This window comes from Camelus bactrianus, chromosome 16, assembly GCF_048773025.1.
Source record: "Camelus bactrianus isolate YW-2024 breed Bactrian camel chromosome 16, ASM4877302v1, whole genome shotgun sequence".
Taxonomy (NCBI): domain Eukaryota; kingdom Metazoa; phylum Chordata; class Mammalia; order Artiodactyla; family Camelidae; genus Camelus; species Camelus bactrianus.
The window spans coordinates 11,283,243-11,304,449 of NC_133554.1; the positions used below are offsets into that span (position 1 = coordinate 11,283,243).

Here is a 21,207-nt window from a genome sequence, read left to right on the forward strand (position 1 = left end):
TGAGAACGCATGGGCGCGTTCACGTTTCTGTGCCAGGGAGAGGGGGCAGGCATCTCTTCCCCTCGGTCCACAGAAGGTACGACGCCATCTCGCTGTTCACCCGTCGGCGGCCCCTGCGCCTGCGCAGTCGGAGGCGTGGGCGGAGCACGCATGCGTACGGTGTGATTCCCGCGCTTTTTCGGAGGCGGGAAGGTAGCGTCAGTTGCTGTTGGCCTGACGGAGCGATGGTTGATGGAGACGAGAAACCTGAGGGTTCAAGTTGCGTTTCGGGTTGGCAGGCGGGCCAAGAAGGGAAAGAATCTGTGTAGGCCTTAGTTACTAACCTGCCTCGAGCCCTGGGGTCAGGAGAAATCTTTGGAAGAAAACAGGAGCCCTGACTGGAGGTTTTCCCACAAGGGGCTGAAGTAGGCCCCGTGGCCTCCATCTGAGGCAACGGTCTTGGGGGGGGGGGGCTGAGTGTGTGTGTATGTGTTAGAATCGGAGAGAAAGGAAGATCAGAGACAGCTGAATGGCAGAGTCAGATTTATTTCGAGAAACTTGCAGTGAGCAAACTTTCTGCACACTGACGCCGCCACCCGTGTTAATGCGATTAGGATCCAGTCAGAAGCCGAAGCGGAGAGGGCAGCTCAGGGTCCCCGCCCCACCAGGGTCAGGGGTCCAGGGGAGGATGCGGCATTTTTATTTGCCTGAGACTCAAAAACGTACTAACACTTCTCAGCCGCCTCTAGGTTCAGGATGTGAGTTGCGTTGGTGTTTCTGGGCTAAGAAAAGGTGGCCCGACCTCTGCTTTGGTTCCTAGAATGGCATCAAGAATATTTTCTAAAGAGACTGCTGTATCCATCAAGGCCAAGACGTGGAAACAAAACAGAGGAAATCCCTGACCTCATGATTCCCAAGTTTTATTTCTAGAAACAATATTTAGAAATTGATATTTACCTCAGTATGATTTGCATTATTACTCAGTGGTGGTCATGTGTGTTTGTCTCATGGGGCAGTGAACCTGGGAGCAGAAGTGATCTTAGCTTTTCACACAACAGGTAAGTGCTGAATTTAATTGGAGTTAGACTATAAGAGACTAAACATGGAGAAAATTACAGCAGAAATTCTGTGGTAAAAGGAAAGGAAAAACAGAAAAAATCTTGTTTCACTTGTTAAAGTTACAGAAGCTGTGGAAACTTATCATTACAATTATTCTGCATATTAAGTGTGGCCTTAGGCTTTGGTATTGTATAATCCTGGGATCTCAAACTAATGGCCAAAGCAGATGATCTGCACAGTGTTTTACAGTGAGACACAGAACACATTCTTAATTGGCTTTCAACTGTATGTCTTTCCTCCCTGGCCTTGTTTGTTTGCCAATTTGTAGTCCATTTTCCAGAATTGTTCTCATTGTGGGTCCTTGATTCTGAAATAAATTCCGTAGACTCTGTGAAAATCCACGTATGTTTAGGAGGCAAGCTTATAGCCACACTGGTCTTATTTCCAACAGATTTGGGAAAATGGGTTATGTTGTAAATTCTTATTCAGAAAGCAAGAGACTATAGCGTGTTTACACTATTAAGTCTGAAACCATAGTTTTCAACCATAATTTCAGGAATTTCCAGGCTGAGAATTTGGTTTTCTCGTTGATAGCACATGAGTTACAAATTTCTCTCCTTGAAGGTTTAGTCGAATAACTTCATGCTGTAAGGTTGAAGTGCTAAAGAAAGAGTTATCGACTTTGATATTGAAGGAAATGAAGAGAAACCTAAATGAAAATTCAACTCGAAGTACAGCAGGTATTGACTGACTTTTATTTTAAAATTTTCTGTAGTTTGTATATACCATGTAAACCTTATCTAGTATATAGATACAACATTTTGGAAGGAACTTTTAAAAAGAGTGAACATATAGTCTAGCCTCTACTTTTTAGGTCGAAGGAAATAAATTACTCAAGACAAAACACTTAGTGGCTTAGGTGGAAGTAAAATCAGATTTTCCTGGATTTACTCTTGTGTTCTTTCTACAATCCCCATGTGCTTCACGAGTTGTTCTGTGCTTTTAAGCTGAAAATAAAGAAATTAATAATACTTTAATTTTTATTTGTGACTTGTTTAAAATATTTCCAGAGCTACTTCTGTCTTCCTAACAGCTTCCCGTGCCATTTCTGCTTTTCCTGCTTATTAGTTAGTACAAGGACAGAGGGCAAGAATGAAGAGAACCAGGGGAATGATGATAATGCAGAATGAAGATAATAATAGCTATGATTTATGGTGGATATACTGTATTCTGGGCATTTAATGATATGTATTCATTTATTTAACTCTGAGAGAGTTTTTGTCATCCTTGCTTTCTAGATGAGAAACAAAGGCACAAAGAGGGTAAATAAATAATTTATGAAGTAGAAGAACCAGGATTTGAATTTGACTCCCATTCTTTTGATCACTATCTTATTCTGCCTCTCAGTATATGTCATATTGGCACGATAAGTTTAAGGAAATAGCCATCGTTTGGACTTTAAAATTGTAATTTAGACCTGCTTTGAAGTTATATTTCAAGCCTAGACAGTTTGACTCCAGAGTCCACATCGTTTTCCCAGCCTTTCATCATACAGCCATCACAGAGTCTATATTCTCCTGTAGTGAAAGTGCGGATGGACCAACTAGAGTATGGTATAGTGGCAAGATAGCTCTGAACTGAGACTTAGGAAGCTTGGGCCCTATCTAAGTTCTTTCACTGTACAACGTGCAAACTTGTGGGACCTCTTTTTCCACTTAGAGCCCTTCTAGCTTTAGTGTTTATAAATTCTGACTTTTGACTAGACTTGCGATCCCAGGTCTTTCATCTGGAGGGTTTGGAATAGTATCTGTTCTCATTTAAACTCATTATTATTACTCTAAGTCATTCTCAAAATGATTCACAGAAAATATGCATTACAGACACCTGGAGTTCTTGTTGAAACTGCAGCAATTTGGCTTTCAAAGCATATCTATGGAAATAAAATCTATGAGAGTGGGGTCTAGGAACTGGTATGTTAAACATAATTCCAGATAAATTTTGGTCAAACGAAAGTTTGAGAACCATGGCCTTAAAGGGTGTGCTCCCATGGTCCAGAGAGTGGTTAGGGTTTTGGAAAGCATGGGTCAGATTTTGGTTCTCCCTTCCCTCTGGTGTACTTGAAGGGTCCCCTCCAGTTGATATGGTGATAAGCAAGCACAGGAGGAAAGTAACAGAAACAAAAAGTAGATTTGGAAAAGTTTGGGGGATGAGGGAGGAGATGGCAATTACTCAAGATGAATTAAAGCAGTGTTAACGCAAAACAAGAAAGGAGTTTGTAGAGGCAAGGCCTATTTGGGATCTTAAGAATGTAAAAATAAATCCAAATATATAGAAATATATCTGTAGTAAATATAAAATTAATGTATAGAAGTAGACAAATTCAAGTTGTGTATTATTATATACTAGTAATTATTCTATAGCTAGATCTGACTATTTGCCTATTATGTACTAATTTATTGACATATATAATTTAGGCTGTTTGCCTGTACCATTGTTCAATCAGAAAAAGAGGAATAGACAGCCATTAACATCCAATCCACTTAAAAATGATCCAGGTATCAGTATTGCTTCTCACAGTTATGATTTCCCTCCTCTACCAACAGGTAAGAAAATAAGTTAAAATTTTCAGAAAATAAGAAATAAGACTCTAGAAAACTACCATTTCTATTTTATTATAATGGAAGTAGAAACTTTATTATTTTTCTTCTTTCCACTATCCAATTAAAAGGATTACTTTGCTCTTTCTGAGCAGACTAGTGTAGTAGTTTGAGTTTCCTTGTCTACAAGGATGTCTCAGCATTTAAATGGAGTATCTTAAATATGGAGTCTTTGTTCTAATGAAGCAGTAATCTATATTGTAAAGATTTTTTTCTTTTTCAAAACATGTAGGTATTGTGACTTAAACATTTGGTGGTAAAGAATGGAGAAACTCAAATTACTTCATGAATAGGGCTAAGTGTGAATGGGAACATGGGAAAGGTGGAAGGAAATAGACCTTAGGAGGGGTCTGCTTGGCCAGGAATTTGTCTGCTTGTCCGTGGTCTTTTTTCTCTAATGTCATTTTTGCCTTTCTTCATTTTTTTGGTTTTTCACTCCTTTATCCAGTTGACTTCCTTATACCTTCGACTAGCACATGAGCTAAATTGCCCTTGCTGGCTGTTAATATAACCTTTTAGTGCTAGTTCTCAGAGCCCATCATTGGCTGCCCTCTGTTTCTCTTGATTCAAATTCTAGAGACAGCCTCTGCTTCAGCTCATATTTTTAAGTAAGATCATTGAAATCCTGATTTAGCTTTATGGGTAGGCCTCTTATCTCTGAAACAATTAGCTGTGGTGGTTTGTGCTGGGAGGTCTTAATGTTTGCTTACTTTTTACTTCTCTCTGGAAGAAGGCATGGACAGGCAGCTATTCTGAAATATACTTGGTACATGCTGGTTGTATACATTTGCACTTTGGGGGCACACTTAAAAAAGCTTTAATAGGATTTATGAACTAGAATTTTAAAATCCCTTTATATGTCAATACTTGTATTGTTAATTTTATCCAGTGTGTAACCATAGACCTTAACCTACTTTCAAATCTATAATTATTTTGTTTTCTTCCACACTTGAGGAATTGGAAGTATGAATTTCATATTCTCATTTTTATGGAGAACATAAAAAATTCACATGGATATGCATTTAGGCATTTATCTGATCATCTTTTGTCATTTAAAAAACTCTCCACTATTTAAAATACTTTTTATAAGTAGCATGAATGATGGATGATCTTGAAAAATAACAATGTGAGTTGCTCCTTAGGGAAGTGTGTGTCCTCCTGAAGTACTGAAGTCTTCAAGCTCTGAGCAGGATTACTGTCTGTCAGAGATATAATAGGATTCTTATATTGGGTAAGAAATAGGACTAGGCCACTGTTTTCCACATTTTTGTCTTGATCCATTAGTAGGTTGGGAAATAATCAGTCTTTTAAAAAAAGAAATAAAAGAGACTAAAGTAGAGTAGAATAGAGAATATCAGAATGTATGACACATAGTAAGAATAAGAACTGATGAAAAACACAAGGTGCTATACCAGGATTGATTGTGGAAGAGAGATACAGATTAAACTATTACCTTGCTTAAAATACAACAGGGAAGACATTCAAAAAAAGTAATAAGGCAGGCTGTGATAAATTCCACAACAAAGTACTGTTGAAGAACATGTCCATATATTTAAGTTCTTTTCACCTTCAAGCTTTCAACTGCCTCCCCCCTGCAAATTAAATAAATATGAAAGAATTATTTCCAAAAAATGCTACCTACCTTACTCTTACCTGTGTTACTTATATCTTTTGAGATTGGGCCTGGGAAGCTATGAATCCAGAGTTGCCTCCTTTAACGAAAACAATGAACACAGGGTATATGGAAAAATTTATACCAATGAATCTGTATGTCTGTTACTGACTGATGTTATTCTTCTATGTATGTTTTATATTTATGAATCTGGGAACAAATTATTAATAGTTAATAAGACATATTTCCTTGAAAGGCAAATATATTCAGTTTCTCATCCCCTGAGAAGTCAAGAGTTTGTGTTGAAATCTATTCAATCAAATACTGAAAGAAGTAAGAGTGGTGGGAGGTGAGTCTACTTAAGATTTCTTCTTATTCTATTCCTTTTCCTTCCCATCTCCTCCTTTACTCCCTTCTCTCCTCCTCTAATCTCTTCTCTTTTCTTAGACAGAATTGCGTTTAGAAAATTTCTATAATTATAACTATAGTGATATTACTATGTTCTATAGAAGTTAAGAGAACATGCCATATAAAACTTTAAAAGTAGGTAATTTTGGCAGTGATTATGTTTTCAAAGAATACTCTGTGCTGTAATGAAGTTTCTGCCAATATTTATCACCATGAATTTATGATTTTGCTGTGGATCATTAATGATGTAATTGATAATAGGTAAAGAGTCAGGAATAAGTATATCTAAATATTGAATATATTTAGAAATTGAAAACCAAATAGAATGCTCAGTCTTACCCTAGTACTTAGAATGCCTAATACCCTTATTTACTCAGAATTGTTCTCTTACAGCGCCTAATGTCTTTCAACGATTCTTCTTATATGGATCTATTGTAAAAATTAAATAATGTAAGATAATGTATAATTTAAGTCAGTAATTCATAGAAGGAGCTGGCAGGACCCCCCCTCCAATATTCATATAACTAGATTTTGGATCTTTTACATCCCCTTTACCTTGTTCAGGATGGCCAAAGATATGAGGAGTCTTCTCTTTCATACTTGGCCTCTGGAACACCCTCTTGACACTCCTATCCTTGTTACAGTTCTTCTGGGCCACAGTTGAATGTTGTACTTCTGCCCTATTAAGATCTTTAAGCTCCTTGGTAATTGCTGGACAACGTTAGCTTACATGCTCTGAAACCAGAGGCTTTCATGTCCTCACAGGCATTTGATGAAGGAGAAGGCAATTTTAGTTTCTTTCTTTTATAATTACCATGTTGTCTTTTCTTTTGTATCAGTGTGCTTTTCCATGCCAGCATCTTCCTTTTTCTAGATGATTTTGGCTTTTCCAGAGAAGAGCATTCTTCTAATTTCCAAGGCATTTCTATTCTCACTCCTCCTGTAATAGAGTTTATCAGACAATTTGCTGTCTTGCCCATTTTTAGACATGTTACTTTTATTATTTTCAGAATGTTATAACAATAGTTATTTTAAAAGATTACAGTATGAATTTTTTTAAAAAGTTCTAAAATATCTATATATCAACTTTAGACTGACTTCTTTATATTTTACTACAACTTAAGGAGCTGTTATTTGCTTTCCTACTACTCCTAAGTAGGACTTTTAAGCTACACAGTAAAAGTACAGAATTCCTCATCAAACAGCTATCTACCTTGCCTGTATTTTCCTTGTGACTTAAAATCACTGACATTATAATATCAAGCCATAGCTTAACTTTTGAAAATTTTACATTGTAGAAAATGAAAAAAAATAAATGTATGAAGAAGGAAGCAAAGTTTTCAAAATTTTACTACTCTGAGACAACCACTGTCATATGAAGGCTTGTATAGTTTAAAAATATACTCTCTGGCACTGGACTTTGAGTTGGGAGACTAGGATTCCCTGGGTTTTGAATTGTCAGTAACTAGTTATATGACCTTGGACAAGTTACTTCCTCATTAAGGCTCAGTTTCCTCACTCGAAAAGAGAGTATAATGTATTGTAGGGTTGTTGTGATGGTATATTTGGAATTTCTAACTAGTCAGTAGTTACAAAGTAGTTTATAAACCACAAATTACCATATAAATGCACATTTTCATTAACAATTTTCTTTTAATTAAGAAAAATATATAGAAACAACGCTATTACTAATTTTTTTTTTTTTAAAACTATTGCAGCTACAAAGATGGCAACACAAATACCAGTTTTAAAACTTGGGATAGAAATGATTTTAAGCCTCAGTGCAAAAGAACAAATAAAATGGCAGATAATGGAATAAATTCTTATCCAGTGAATTTGGGAGCTCAACAACAGAAGCAATTAAGAGTATCTGAATCAACTAACTTATCTCACCAAAGAGAAAGTAAAGTACTCACACAAACACATTCATCAAAAATATCTGGCTCCACAATGAGAAGTCTAGACAAAAACAGTGCATTACAGGCATTTAAGCCCAATTTTCAACAAAATCAATCTAAGAAAAAAATGTTGGATGATTTTCCAGCAGAAAACACCCTGAAGGTAAACTTTTAAATATTAATTATTTACATTTTGTATTTACATTAAAAATGTGTGAAATATTTAGAAAGTTACAGAGATAAGAGCATTTGAAATTATTCCCATGGCCTACGTTACTTGATTAGCACAAATACCCAGTTCCCTTCCTCACGTCCTGGCCCAATAGATTCTTTACCCTCTGCCCTTCTCTATGTTCTGGAAGGCTGAATGGTCCTACATAGTGCATCGTCCTGGGATCCCGTAGCTGGCTTCTGTTAGGGGTTAGCCAGTAGGAATGGAAGACACTGGCAGGACATCAAAGGTAGGGAGAGAGGTTGGATTTTCCCATTCCCTCCCTAATTAAATGCTGTGTCACAGGCGGCAGCTGTGTCCCTGCATGATATAGCCCTCCATGAGTCCAGCTTTCACAAGCTTGATCATTTTATTTCCTCCGCTTGTCCTTTCAGCCTTGGAGTGGTAACAATTTCTTACTGTTGTTGGTCTTTGAGTGCTTAAGTACCCTGTGTTGATTATGCCTATACATCTGTAAGCAGTTTTTTCTTAAAAAGAAAAAAGTATTTTCCATATAAGCCATCTGAGGTAAATTGTTTTACCCACATATTTGTGTAGTATAAGGACTTAGAATCTTTACATAGAAAGTGAATGAGTATGATGAAAAAAATGACAGGTTTTTCTAATGCTATGTTTTTATTTTTTCAAAAGGAAACTTCATTGTATCAGTTAAAGTTTAAAGAAAAAGATAATTCTTTAAGAATTATATCTGCAGTTATTGAAAGCATGAAGTACTGGCGTGAACATGCACAGAAAACCGTACTTCTTTTTGAAATATTAGGTGGGTGTAGCACTTCAAAAATACTTCAGTAATACCATTTGGACAACAGTTTTGTATGTTAATAGGAATACCTAGAGGATCTTAAAGAAAAATAAAATTTTTACAGAAGGAGATTATGGTTTATTAGGATTTTCTTCAGTTCCTGGATCTGTCACTGATTTATGTGACTTAAGACATGTTTGGTTATTCATGGTAGTACTCTTCTGATTCATAATGTCAAAACTAGAAGGATTCTTTCAAGTAATCTAACCTAACCTTTGATGTAGGTGAAAAAATGGGGCAAATAATTAAAATAGACTTGACTGAAATCACAAAGCTAGTTAGCAGCACAGATAGATCTAAAACCCAACTCTCCTTATTCTCAATAGAGTGTTCTTTCTGCTCTGTTACACTAAATCCAGTAGTAATTTTATATATAAATTAAATTATAGTAAATATTCTGAAAGAACATTTGTGAAGAGTCCTTTACTGATATGCGTAAACACCCTACAATTAATCTGTTTTCTAAATTAATATTTAAAAGGGAGGAGAGTTTTATAGAATGTGTCTGGAATTTGATTTTACTTCAAATGAAGAGACAAACAGGAAGTGGAGATTCAAAACATACTTCTTTCCACAGTTTAAATAAAATATTTAAAGTAATTTAAATTATGAAATATTCTAAACATGCAGAAAAATCTAGAGAATATAATAAATAGCCACATACCTGTTTTATAGACATCCTTGAAAGCTGTATCTGTTTTTCTTCTCTGGAGATAATCACTGTAGTATCTTTACATGTTTTTATAATTTTACTATATACATTTGATTTCATAAACTTATATTTATTTAATTACTTTTTTATGTGTTTTACAATATAGAGTTTGCATTTTCATCCAGTATTATGTTTTTGAGATTTAGCCATCTTTCTGTTCTGTAACAGTGTTGACTTGATCATGAGACCCCAGTTGTGGTCTCTCCAGTAGTTTCTGACTTTTATGGTATTAAGATGATTGTCAAAGTTCTCTATACCACACATTTTTCCATATACCACACTGTCACATTCTTCGATTGTTTCTTCTGCTTGCTGTTTCCCAGAAACTAGCAAATGACCCCTTGCATATCATTATTTCTAACTGCATAACAAGCCCATCACTGCAACACTGAACTCTGTAGCTGGGGAAGGGGATATGCTGATTGGCTTACATCAATCTTATGTCACTCCTGGGTCTGGGAGTGGGACAAATCCCATCCAGATCATATGGCTAAGTATGGCATAGGAGAGATTTCCTAAAGGAAAATCTAGATATCATGAGGGGAAATAGAGGCTGACCTCAAAATAACAAATGTTCACTATCAGTACATAATAGATGGAAAGGAATGAATAATACTCTCATTTGATAATAATTTCTTGAGATAAACATGAATTATCATTTGAATTTTATAGATGAAGCGGATTTGAAAGAGGTTAAACAGTTTGCTCAGCTTAGTAAATTGCAGAATTGAGACTCCATTGCATGACTTCTGATTCTGTTTCAATGTTTTCATTAAATTATGATGTTTATCTGTTATACATGACTATTTTATTTGTTGTAATGTAGTAGACTTGTCTGAGGTTTTAACTACTTTGTAGAACACATTGTAAGAGAAAAGCTTCAGATGGCCAACTATTGTCAATTGTATAAACTTTGGCAAATCAACTGATCCTAAGTTGGAGAGGGCCAGAAATTTTGTTTTCCTTAGAATAAAACAGTTTCAGAAATATCTTTCCCTTTTGGAGGGAGAGGTATATCTGAGTGCCAGGGCGTGTGCGTAGCATGCATGAGGTCCTGGGTTCAATCCCCAGTGCCTCCATTAAAAAATAAATAAAATAAAAATAAATAATAAACCTAATTAACCCCCCCCAAATTTTAAAAACTTAAAAAAGGGAATATCTTTCTCTCTTAAAATGGTTTCTTATTATTGAGAGATTGGTGTGGGAATAGTTATTTAAATATCAATTTCTCTTTGTTAAATTTTATTTGCTTTTTACCAGCACTGATTTTTTTCCCCTCTGTTTCAATTTTGTTTAGCTGTTCTCGATTCAGCTGTTACACCTGGCCCATATTGTTCAAAGACTTTTCTTATGAGAGATGGGAAGAATATTCTGCCTTGTGTATTTTATGAAATAGTGAGTATTTTTTTAAGAGTTCTTTGCAAAGCTTATGCCAACAAAACCATACAAATGCAAGCTATAATTCCACTGTAGTAAAAATTCTGTTAACAATTTAGTAGTACTTTCAACATTTTGTTTGGTTTTAGTTCTGATATTAAAGTTGTTTATTTGTTCAACTTATATGGAGAGCCTACCCTGTGCTAGTTGCAAGGGATACAAAGTGGAATATAAATGGTAAATGACTCTCCCATAGAGTTTATAATCTCAGGAGAAAGACAAGATACATAAATGTTACACTGTGGTATGACAAATGATATGACAGAGGTGTGTGCAGAATGCTATAGAAGTAGATAGGAAGGGTGGTCAGATCACTGTAAGGTTTTTTAAGAATGCATTAACCTATTTTATCTTAGATACTTAAGGCCTAATAAATTAAGCCAAAGTGTTGGGACCAGGGGAGGAGGTGGGAGGAATGCATTCTTCAGTGAAGGAGCAGCACATGCAAAGGCATGAAGCTCAGATAGAGCCCAGATTGTTCAAGAAACTGCAAGTAGTTTATAATTACCAGAGTACAGAGTTAGTAAGTGAGGGAGGTAAGGGTAGTACTTCTGAACTTGAGAGAAGGCGGAGTGAGTGGGCTGGAACGTAGCAAAGAGGCTTGGTAACAAAGGAAGCTGGGGGTGACAAAGGAGGCTGGAGACTTTATAAGACTTCCATACTTTGTAAAAGAGTTTGACGTTAATTCTGAAATCACACTGGGATTCCAGTTTGTACTCCATCGCTTATTATTACCTTTATGATCTTGAGTGAGCTGCTTAAACTTTCTGAGCATCAGTTTTTTTAATCTGTCAAATGCAGAGACTAATTCCTGCTTTGAAAATCTGTTTTGGAGATTAGATGATAAAACATGAATGTATAGCAACTGACACATAACAGATGATCCAGAAGTAGTAATGTCATGTTATTAATTTCTATAATATCTTGAATGTTTATTTTTTATTTTATTATTTTACTTTTTTCTCTAGTCTAAGTTTTTTAAAAAAACTTTTTTATTGAAGTATAACATGTACAGAAAAGTGCACAAATCATAACTGTACAATTCCATGGAGTATCACAAAGTGAACATTACCAAGGATAAAAATAGAACATTGCTGTCACCCTGTATGTCTCTGTGCCTCTTCCAATTCATTACCTCCTATTTCTTGCCTAATATTAACCATTATCATGACTTTAATATCATCAATTAATTCTGCCTATTTTTGAACTTACATATAAGTAGTATCATATGAAATGTCTTCTTTTATGTCTGGTTTCTTTTAGTCAACACAGTGTTTATAAGAGTCATCACTCTAGCTATAATTCATTTATTTATATATTTCTATGTACAATATTCTGCTGTATAAATATGTCACAATTTAGTTTTCTGTTCTGCTGTTGGTGGGCCTCTTGGTTGTTTCTTGATTTTTTATTATGAATAATGCTCTGTAAACATTCTTCTATACGTCTCTTGTGCACATGCATACCTTTCTGTTGGGTATATACCTAGAAGTAAATATAAAAAATGCAGGATCATAGTGCATGTATATGTTTTAATATGGTAATTATTGCCAAAGAATTTTCCAAAGGGTTTTACCAGTTGACATACTCACAATCAGTGTAGGAGAGTTGTACCTTCTCTGCATTCTTATCAACATTTGGTACTGTCAGTCTTTTTTATTTTAGTCATTCTAGTGAGTAAGTGTACTGCTATCTCATTTCTCTCCAACTCTGGTGACTGAGAAGGTTCAGCACTTTTGATGTTTACTGGCCACTTAGATATCTTCTTTTGAAAAATCTGTTCAGGCCTCTGATAATTTTTTTCTATTGAATTATTTGTCTTTTCCTTATTGACTTATAGGAGTTTTTGAGAAAACTATTCTGGGTACAAGTTCTTTGTCTATTATGTGTATTGCAAATATCTTCTCATACTCCATGGTTTGCTTTTTCAGTCTTAAGAGTGGCTTTTGAGAAACAGAAAACCTTTACCATAGTATAGTCCTTTTAGTAATCACCAACATTTTCCCTGATACTTATTGTGCTTTTTATGACTGCTTAGTGAGAGCAATCCCAGAATACTTTAATTTTATTCATGACTGAGAGGATTTGGAGCTGGCTGTTCTTTTTCTGATTTACTAATCTCATTAGTGCATAGCCCTTCTGAGTCTCCCAACTCTAAGCCTGGGGTGGACGTGGTGTGATTATCAGAATCTCTTTTCTTTGAGGGGCTTTGGTCTCCATTTTTTTTCTCCTAGCCATATGAGCCTGGCAGAAGCTCTGCTCAGTTTCTTACACTCTCAAAATGCCTTGACTATAATTGGCAGATACCTCAGCAGGGAAAGCCTCCCCAGATATCAGGCCCCATTCTGGACTGCTCTCCTCTCCCAGATGGGGGTCTCTGTAATTCCTCACTGCCTTTGGTATCTCTCAGGAGATTTTAAAATAAATATTCCATCTAGCTATTCTAGTTGTTTTTAGTGGGAAAGTTGGTCTGAACTACCTAGTCTGCCATCTATTGAAACTGACAGTCTAATAGAAATGAATATTCATGTGCCATTATATTGGGAATATTCCTTTTTTTTTTTAAGCAGCTCACTGCCTTTTAAGAAGCCCTACCCAAGTGTGAAGGGCTTTCTTCTGTGGAGGGCACGCATTTCTCCCTAGCTATTATGATCTTGTCAACACTGGGGCTCTAAATTAGGTAAGGGAATTACAGCACTCTGGGGTGATTCATATTTAGTTGATGATATTAGTTTTAAAAAATTGAAATTCAAGTAAAGTCATAAATAACTTTATCGATATTTATTTTTTAAAAAACAGGATCGTGAACTTCCAAGACTGATTAGAGGCCGAGTTCATAGGTGTGTTGGAAACTATGACCAGAAAAAGAATATTTTCAAATGTGTTTCTGTCAGACCGGCATCTGTTTCTGAACAAAAAACTTTTCAAGCCTTTGTTAAAACTGTAGATGCTGAGATGAGGTATTATACTAATGTAATGAATGAAATTTAAGTGATGATGAAGGAAGTTTAAATAGTTTAAATTAAAAGCATTTTTCTGTTATTATTTCAATTACCATCTCCATGGTTTTATGGCTACTGTTTTTCTGTATTACACTTGTTGAATTAAAATATTTAAATCCTTCTATTTTATTTTTTAAATCACTTTATTAAATCCTTTTAAATGTGGAAAGATTTTTTGAAAAATAATTTTAGTATTTTTATAAAAATTGTACATTTGCTAAAATTAAAAAACCGTTTCAGATAAAAATGTTCAATATAATACAGATAGGTAGATACTCATTTCACATGAGATTAGAATACTTTTGCGTCAACTCAGATAGATTTGAGTCAGCCCAGAGGCCAACATCAAGCTTAATGGGGAAATATAGAGGCATTCTCACCAAACCCAGGAACAAGACAAAGGTGCCCACTATCTGTAGTGTCACTAGGCATTATACTGAAGTTTCTAGTCTGTGCATCTACTTTGGGATAGCTGTAGTCTGGTCCCTGCTTGTTTTATGGATTCTCCATTCGTCTTTTTTTTTTTTTTTTTTCTTAACTGCTGAAAATCTAGGCTCTGGCCCCAATGGACTGCTGCCCACTCCTAAACGGCAGTGATTAAGCATCCAGACATGAGTTTATCTCCATCCCCATGTTCCCTATAGTCAAGTGTGATCAGTGGTTATAATCATTCACAGCTCTAGGATCCTGAGAGCATTTGTCCTAGAGAGACCTTGGGTAATTGCTTTGTCTTTAATGAGTTCCTCCAGGATCTAGACTCCTCTGGGATCCAGGGCTCCTTAGGCCTGGGGATGTATAGAATGGGAGATGCGACAATGGATGTTGCAGATACAGGTAATAACTACAGAGGCTGTTACTTCTTACGCTTTAGTGAATAAAGAGGGGCAGGATCTCAGGTCATGGGTCCTGGAGTCTCCCTCAGACACACTGGGTAAGTTGGGCAGAGGATGAATGAGCTGGTCTCTTAGGGTCCTTCCTACCTGAGGGTCTTGATTTCCCAGGTTGTATCATGTTCTGCAGGAGAACTTTTCAGGTGTGATAACTCCCTTCTTCACCTCTCAGCCTCCCATGATTTCTTCACAATCTAGAAATATTTTGACTAATGTTCATTACTCACATTAGTCCTTTTTTTAATTAAGATAACGTCTATAAATATAACTGTGTAATGTATCTCACAAGATTTTTTTTTGTTTCAGCATAAGACCTCTCTATGAGACAGGCATTTAATGCAGAAGTTCTTGACCCTTGACTATATATTTGAATGACTTAATGGCCATTAGATAGCACCCCTCTCCCCAGAAATTCTGATTACATTCATTGGATGAGAGTGCAGTAATCTATATTTTAAAATACAGTGTGTTCCTCAGACCAACAGAATTGGAATCACTAAATATAAAATTTGTGCTTATAAAATACAGAATTTTAGGCACCACAACAGACCTACTTAATCAAAATCAGCACTTAACAGGGCCTCAAGGTAGGCAATTTGTAAATTAAATTTTTAGAAGCACTGCCCTTTGTGATTCTTATGTGCAGTCCAGACTGAGAACTACTGATTTCCCAGGTGCAGAGGATGAGAGACATTGTTAATGGAGCAGCTAAGGCTCATAGCCCTGATCCTGCCAGCATCTTCAAGTGTTGGCTCTCTGTTTTGTGATTCTAGAGAGACTTGTGACAGCCTCAGGAAAGGATCCTACATGTTTTCCTGGGAAGCAAATTTCTGAGAAATTAAGTGCATGGAGCTTCACTTGATGCTTTTCCCTGCTGCAATACAGAACATTAAGTCCACATGTGAAAAATATGTGGCTCAGTTAAGCATCATTGGCAGGGTGAAAATCCTAGCAATAAGACCCAGTTATGTTTCTTTGAGGAAAGGAACTTCTTATATCCCTAATACTCTTCCTTAGTTTTCTCAGCTCTGAGGCACACTCTGAGTTATGGATATCTGGAGAAGAAATGGAGCAAGGTCTCAAGGGTAGAAATTATCTTTATTTCTTCCTTTTCTCCCCAAATTACTAAACATACCCATCAGTTTTACCTTTTTCCACATGTATGTAACTGAATCCTGTGGGTATCAACACAAGGAATAAGTGACAGTGTGCATGTGAATAGTGGGTTGTCTGTTTAGGATAAAGAGTATGTGATTGAGGTAGTCTAATATGTTCCATGTCTGAGGTTACATCCCAGACTTTTGTAAAAAAGTATCAAAAACTAGTGAGTTCTTGTTCTGAGAGGACTTAGGAGGAGTAGATACTCTAAAACAACAGGAGTTTTCTGTCTTTAAAGTTGGAGGAATGCATGTCTTAATCTGAAGCACAGCCAGTAAATACCTCAGAAAATGAAACATTGCCTACATCTAGGCACTGTTCCAGGTGCTGGCACTGCTTCAGTCATGAAGGTAGTTATGGCCTTTCCTGTGTGAAGTTGACAATCTGGTAGGGAAGACAGCTATAAATGAATAATAGCTCTGGGTATTAAGTGCTGTGGGAACATAGCAGTGGGTTCTCATCTGGTCTGGGGAAATAGGGAGGGTTAGCTGAGTAAGAGACTTGTAATATACCTGAAGGATAAAGAAGGGCAAGCCAGGTGAAGAAGGAGCAGAGGGAGAAGGATGCTAGGCATGAGGAAAAGGAAAGGCAAAAGGATGGAGGCAAGAAACTGTGACTTTTAACTCCAGCATTGGTGGAAGAGTGAAATGTGTGTGTCATTATAGGGTAGATGAAGATGTGGAGGCAGGCAAGGGTCAGATCATGGAGCACTTTTTGGCCCTTGAAAGGAATTTTATCTTTATTTTAAGAGCAATGACACCATGCAGACTTTAAGAGAATAACGGTCAGATTTTCATCTTAGAATGCCATAGTGTGAAGAGACTGAAGGAGAGTGAGCATGGAAGTAGGGAGATAAATTAAGAGGCTGTTTCGATAGTACAAACAAGTTGTGATGTTAGCCTGGTTCAGGGTAGTGAGGGTTGGGATAGTGGTGGATGAATTAGAGAGAGAATTAAGTGGTAGATCCTACAAGACTTGATGGACTGAGTGCTGATAGTGAAAGAAAGGAGGGAATGAAAGAAAACTCCTAGGTATATGACTTGAGCCTTGATTTCTTTTACTGAGGTGTGAGAGTCTTGAAAGAGTGGGCAGGGTGAGCTCATGTGGGATCTTTTGGGCTGAAGATGCTTGTGATATTCCATGGGGGAGATAATCACTAAGCAACTAATGATGGAGCTGTGAAAGTGATAGAGGTTTATCCATGAGATTTAGATGGTAATTAATGCCATAGGAATAGACAAGTTCTTTCAAAGAATTATAAAGAACAGTGTTTAGGAAAATGCCCAAGAATACACCAATATATAAGATACTGTTGGAGAAGAAACTAATCAGAGTTACTGAGAATGAATGGCAGGGAAATATCAGGAGAACCCAGGTAAGCCCATAGAAGATAGAAGATGAGAATGTTTTAGAAGGGAGGTAGGAGTTACACTATTGTTATATGCTAATTGATGAGAAATGAAGGAAATGTCTGACAAGTGGCTTAGATTTAGTGATGTATATTTCTGGTTACAAAGAGTGTTGTTAATGAGGTTGAAATCAGTTACTGAAGAACAGCTAACAGACTAGGTATCACAGAAATATGTTCATTTTTATTCCAGTTCTTAATAGACACCATTATTTTCTCCTTAAGATTCTGGATACAGAGCACGACAGGAAGAAATCAAACTGTTGTCTCAGAGTTCCTTCTCCTAGGCCTGCCAGTTGAACCAGAGCATCAAAACCTGTTCTATGCTTTGTTCCTGTCCATATATCTTACTACTGTCCTGGGGAACCTCCTCATCATTGTCCTCATTCGACTGGACCCTCACCTCCACACGCCCATGTATTTGTTTCTCAGCAATTTGTCTTTCTCTGATCTCTGTTTTTCCTCTGTCACAATGCCCAAATTGCTGCAGAATATGCTGAAGGAAGACCCATCCATCCCGTATGCAGGATGCCTGACCCAAATGTACTTCTTCCTGCTTTTTGGAGACCTGGAGAGCTTCCTCCTTGTGACCATGGCCTGTGACCGCTATGTGGCCATCTGCTTCCCCCTGCACTACACCACCATCATGAGCCCCAAGCTCTGTCTGTCCCTGGTGGTGCTGTCCTGGGTGCTGACCACGTTCCATGCCATGTTACACACCCTGCTCATGGCGAGATTATCTTTTTGTGCTGATAATGTGATCCACCACTTTTTCTGTGATGTGTCTGCTCTTCTGAAGCTGTCCTGCTCTGACACTCAAGTTAATGAGTTGGTGATATTTATCATGGGAGGGCTCATTCTTGTCATTCCATTCCTACTCATCATCATGTCCTATGCACAGATTGTCTCCTCTCTCCTCAAGGTCCCTTCTGCTAGAAGTATCCGCAAGGCTTTCTCCACCTGTGGCTCCCACCTCTCCGTGGTGTCCCTGTTTTATGGGACAGTTATTGGTCTCTATTTATGCCCAACAGCTACTAATTCTACTGTTAAGGACACTGCCATGGCTATGATGTACACTGTGGTGACCCCCATGCTGAACCCCTTCATCTACAGCCTGAGGAACAGAGACATGAAGGGAGCCCTGGGAAGAGTCTTTCGCAAAAAGAAAACCCTCTTCTCTCTATGACAGTGAAGTTGAGATTTTAACATATTTTACCCACTAGGTATATTGATGTTAATATTGAGATTTTAACCCAGACTTGTTGTTTCCAATGATCTTTTTGTTCACATCATTCTACCTCTTAACCTTTTCTTCTCTGATTTATTTTCATGTCTACAATGTCTTTTTGACCTGACCTGAACCTCAAGTGAACTTTCTATCTCTTTTGCTACTATAGTTTAGTTTGTCTTTATCTGGAAGCTAACTCATACCTGGGGCCTTAAAAGTTACTCCCTCAGGTATGGGGAGGAAAGCCAGAGTCTAGTTAACAGCCTCACTTTTTAAGTATGTCTCTCTCTTATTTTGTAATTGATCAACAAATTTTACATCTGTGATTTTTTTTATATTGCATCTTTTTTATTGAAGTGCAGTTTATTTACAATGTTAGTTTCAGGTATATAGCAAAGCAATTCAGGTATACATATACATACATATACAAATATTTTAGATTGTTTCCCATTATAGCTTATTACATGAAATTGAATATAGTTCCTTGTGCTACACAGTAGGTCCTTGTTTATCTATTTTATATATAATAATATGTATCTGCTAATCCCAAACTATTAATTTATTCCTCCTCACCCCATTTTTCCTTTGGTCACCCATAGTTTGTTTTCTGTGTTGGTTATTCCATTTCTGGCTTGTAAATAAAATTAGCGTCTTTTTTTAGATTTCACATATAAGTGATATCATATGATATTTGTCTTTGTCTGACATGCTTTACTTAATATGATAATCTCTAGGTCGATCCATATTGCTGCAAATGGCGTTATTTTATTCTTTTTATGACTGAGTAATATTCCATTGTGTGTGTGTATATATATATATGTATATAGAATATTATATGTATATATACACACGCATATATATTGTGTGTATATATATATATATATATATATATATATATATATATATATATACACACCACATCATTTTTATCCATTCATCTATCTATGGACATTTAGTTGTCCACAGATTCTATGTTGTAAGCAGATCTTTAATACCTACTTGTTTTACATAACAGAAATCTTATACCCATTCAAAATCAATTCACCATTTCCCCACCCTCCCACTCCTGATAACCACCATTCTATTCTCTTCTTATATGAGTATGACTATTTTAGATGCCAAATATCTATAAAGAAATCATACAGTTTTGTCTTTCTGTGAGAGTTATTTCACTTAACATCATGTTCTCTAGGTTCATCCATGTTGCTACAAATGTCAAGATTTCTTTCCTTTTTTTAAGGTTGCACCATATTCCATTGTATGATATTCCATTTTCTTATCCATTCATTGTTGATGAATGTCTGGAATCTATCCCTAACTTGGCTATTGTGAATAATATTGCAATGAACACAGGAGTGCAGGTATCTCTTTATGATCCTCATTTCATTACCTTTGGATATACACCCAGAATTTGGGTTGTTGGATCATATGGTAGTTCTATTTTTAATTTTTTGAGGAGCCTCCCTACTGTTTTCCATATTAGCTGCATCTATTCATACCAACAGTGTATAAGGTTTTCCTTTTCTCCCATTTTCTCCAACACTTGCTACATTTTTTGTACATGTTTTATTTTTGATAATATTCCTCCCAACAGGTGTAAGGTGATGTCTCATTGTGGTTTTCCTCTGCATCTTCTGATGATTAATAATGTTGAGCATGTTTTTTTATATACGTAGTGGCCATTTGTATGTCTTCTTTAGAGAAATGTCTATTCAGACCCTTTGCCTATTTTTATATCAGGGTGGTTTTTTTGCCATTGAGTTATAGGAGAATCTTATATATTTTGGAAATAACCACTCATCAGAATGATGTTTTGCAAACATTTTCTCCCAATCCACAGGATGCCTTTTCACTCTGTTAACTGTTTCTTTTGCTGCACAGCCACTTTTAAGTTTGAGAAAGCATCAAAAAGTATAAAATTCTTAGGAATAAACTTAACCAAGAGATGAAAATTATGAAACAGTGATAAAAGAACTTAGAGCGGAAACAGGTAAATGGAAGGACATTCTAGGTTCATGAATAGAAGAATTAATATTGTTAAAATGTCATATTTCCAGCACAATCTATAGATTCACTGCAATCCCTATCAAAGTTCCAGTTGCATTTTTTTAACAGAAGTAGAAAAAAAAATCCCAAAATTTCTATGGAACCATATATTCTGCCACGCAAAAGCAATCTTGAGCGAGAAGAACAAAGCAGAGGCATTCCTGATTTAAAAATATATTACACTTTTTTGGGAAAGACCACTTCCCTACGTTTGCAGTGCTTAAGTTCATTCAGGATTCCAAATAATTTTGCAGTTAACACTTAATGCTTTGGGGTCCTTTATTTGGCAGGGAGAGTTGGTAAAGTGATTAATACACTATTTTTGGAAGACAAGCCTGGAAGCTTGAAAATGTTTGGGCACAGTGTTTAACCCTAGAACTGAACCTTAAAACCCAGCAGAATAATAGAATATTCTGTTGCCCAGGAGCCCACTGAAATTTTTAAGGAATTCTAGATGGCACTTGAGTGTAGCCAGGTCTGTTAATGACAGTATAGTCTCTTGACCTGGGAGGCCCAGAGACCCTTCCAGGTTTCCTATGAGTTAGAAACTTGTTATAATTACACTAAGATATTACTTGGCCTCTTTTACCATTCTGAAGTAAACTGGATTTTCTGACAATGAGTGGAAAGCAGATGCCCATGCGAACCTAGATGGCCTATTAAAGAGATCCATGCAGTT

General features: G+C 36.4%; 2 protein-coding genes across 4 annotated transcripts; both read left to right on the forward strand.

Annotated features, from left to right (window-relative positions):
• The first annotated feature begins 1,618 nt into the window (after nucleotides 1-1,618).
• LOC105064278 (spermatogenesis-associated protein 22) lies at nucleotides 1,619-13,910 on the forward strand. Of its 3 annotated transcripts, none has more exons than XM_074341873.1 (8): nucleotides 1,619-1,778; nucleotides 3,513-3,641; nucleotides 5,372-5,432; nucleotides 5,564-5,656; nucleotides 7,434-7,776; nucleotides 8,476-8,605; nucleotides 10,657-10,754; nucleotides 13,596-13,910. In XM_074341873.1, the coding sequence occupies exons 1-8, from the start codon at nucleotides 1,736-1,738 to the stop codon at nucleotides 13,785-13,787; spliced, it is 1,089 nt and encodes a 362-aa protein (XP_074197974.1). In that variant the 5' UTR covers nucleotides 1,619-1,735; the 3' UTR covers nucleotides 13,788-13,910. The 3 variants fall into 3 exon arrangements, with proteins under 3 accessions (XP_074197974.1, XP_074197975.1, XP_074197977.1); XM_074341874.1 differs by having other exon boundaries at nucleotides 3,513-3,593; XM_074341876.1 differs by lacking the exon at nucleotides 3,513-3,641.
• A 1,209-nt stretch (nucleotides 13,911-15,119) lies between these two features.
• LOC105064313 (olfactory receptor 1E1-like) lies at nucleotides 15,120-18,440 on the forward strand. The gene is made up of 2 exons (XM_045512308.1): nucleotides 15,120-15,130; nucleotides 17,507-18,440. The coding sequence occupies exons 1-2, from the start codon at nucleotides 15,120-15,122 to the stop codon at nucleotides 18,438-18,440; spliced, it is 945 nt and encodes a 314-aa protein (XP_045368264.1).
• Nucleotides 18,441-21,207: the final 2,767 nt, after the last annotated feature.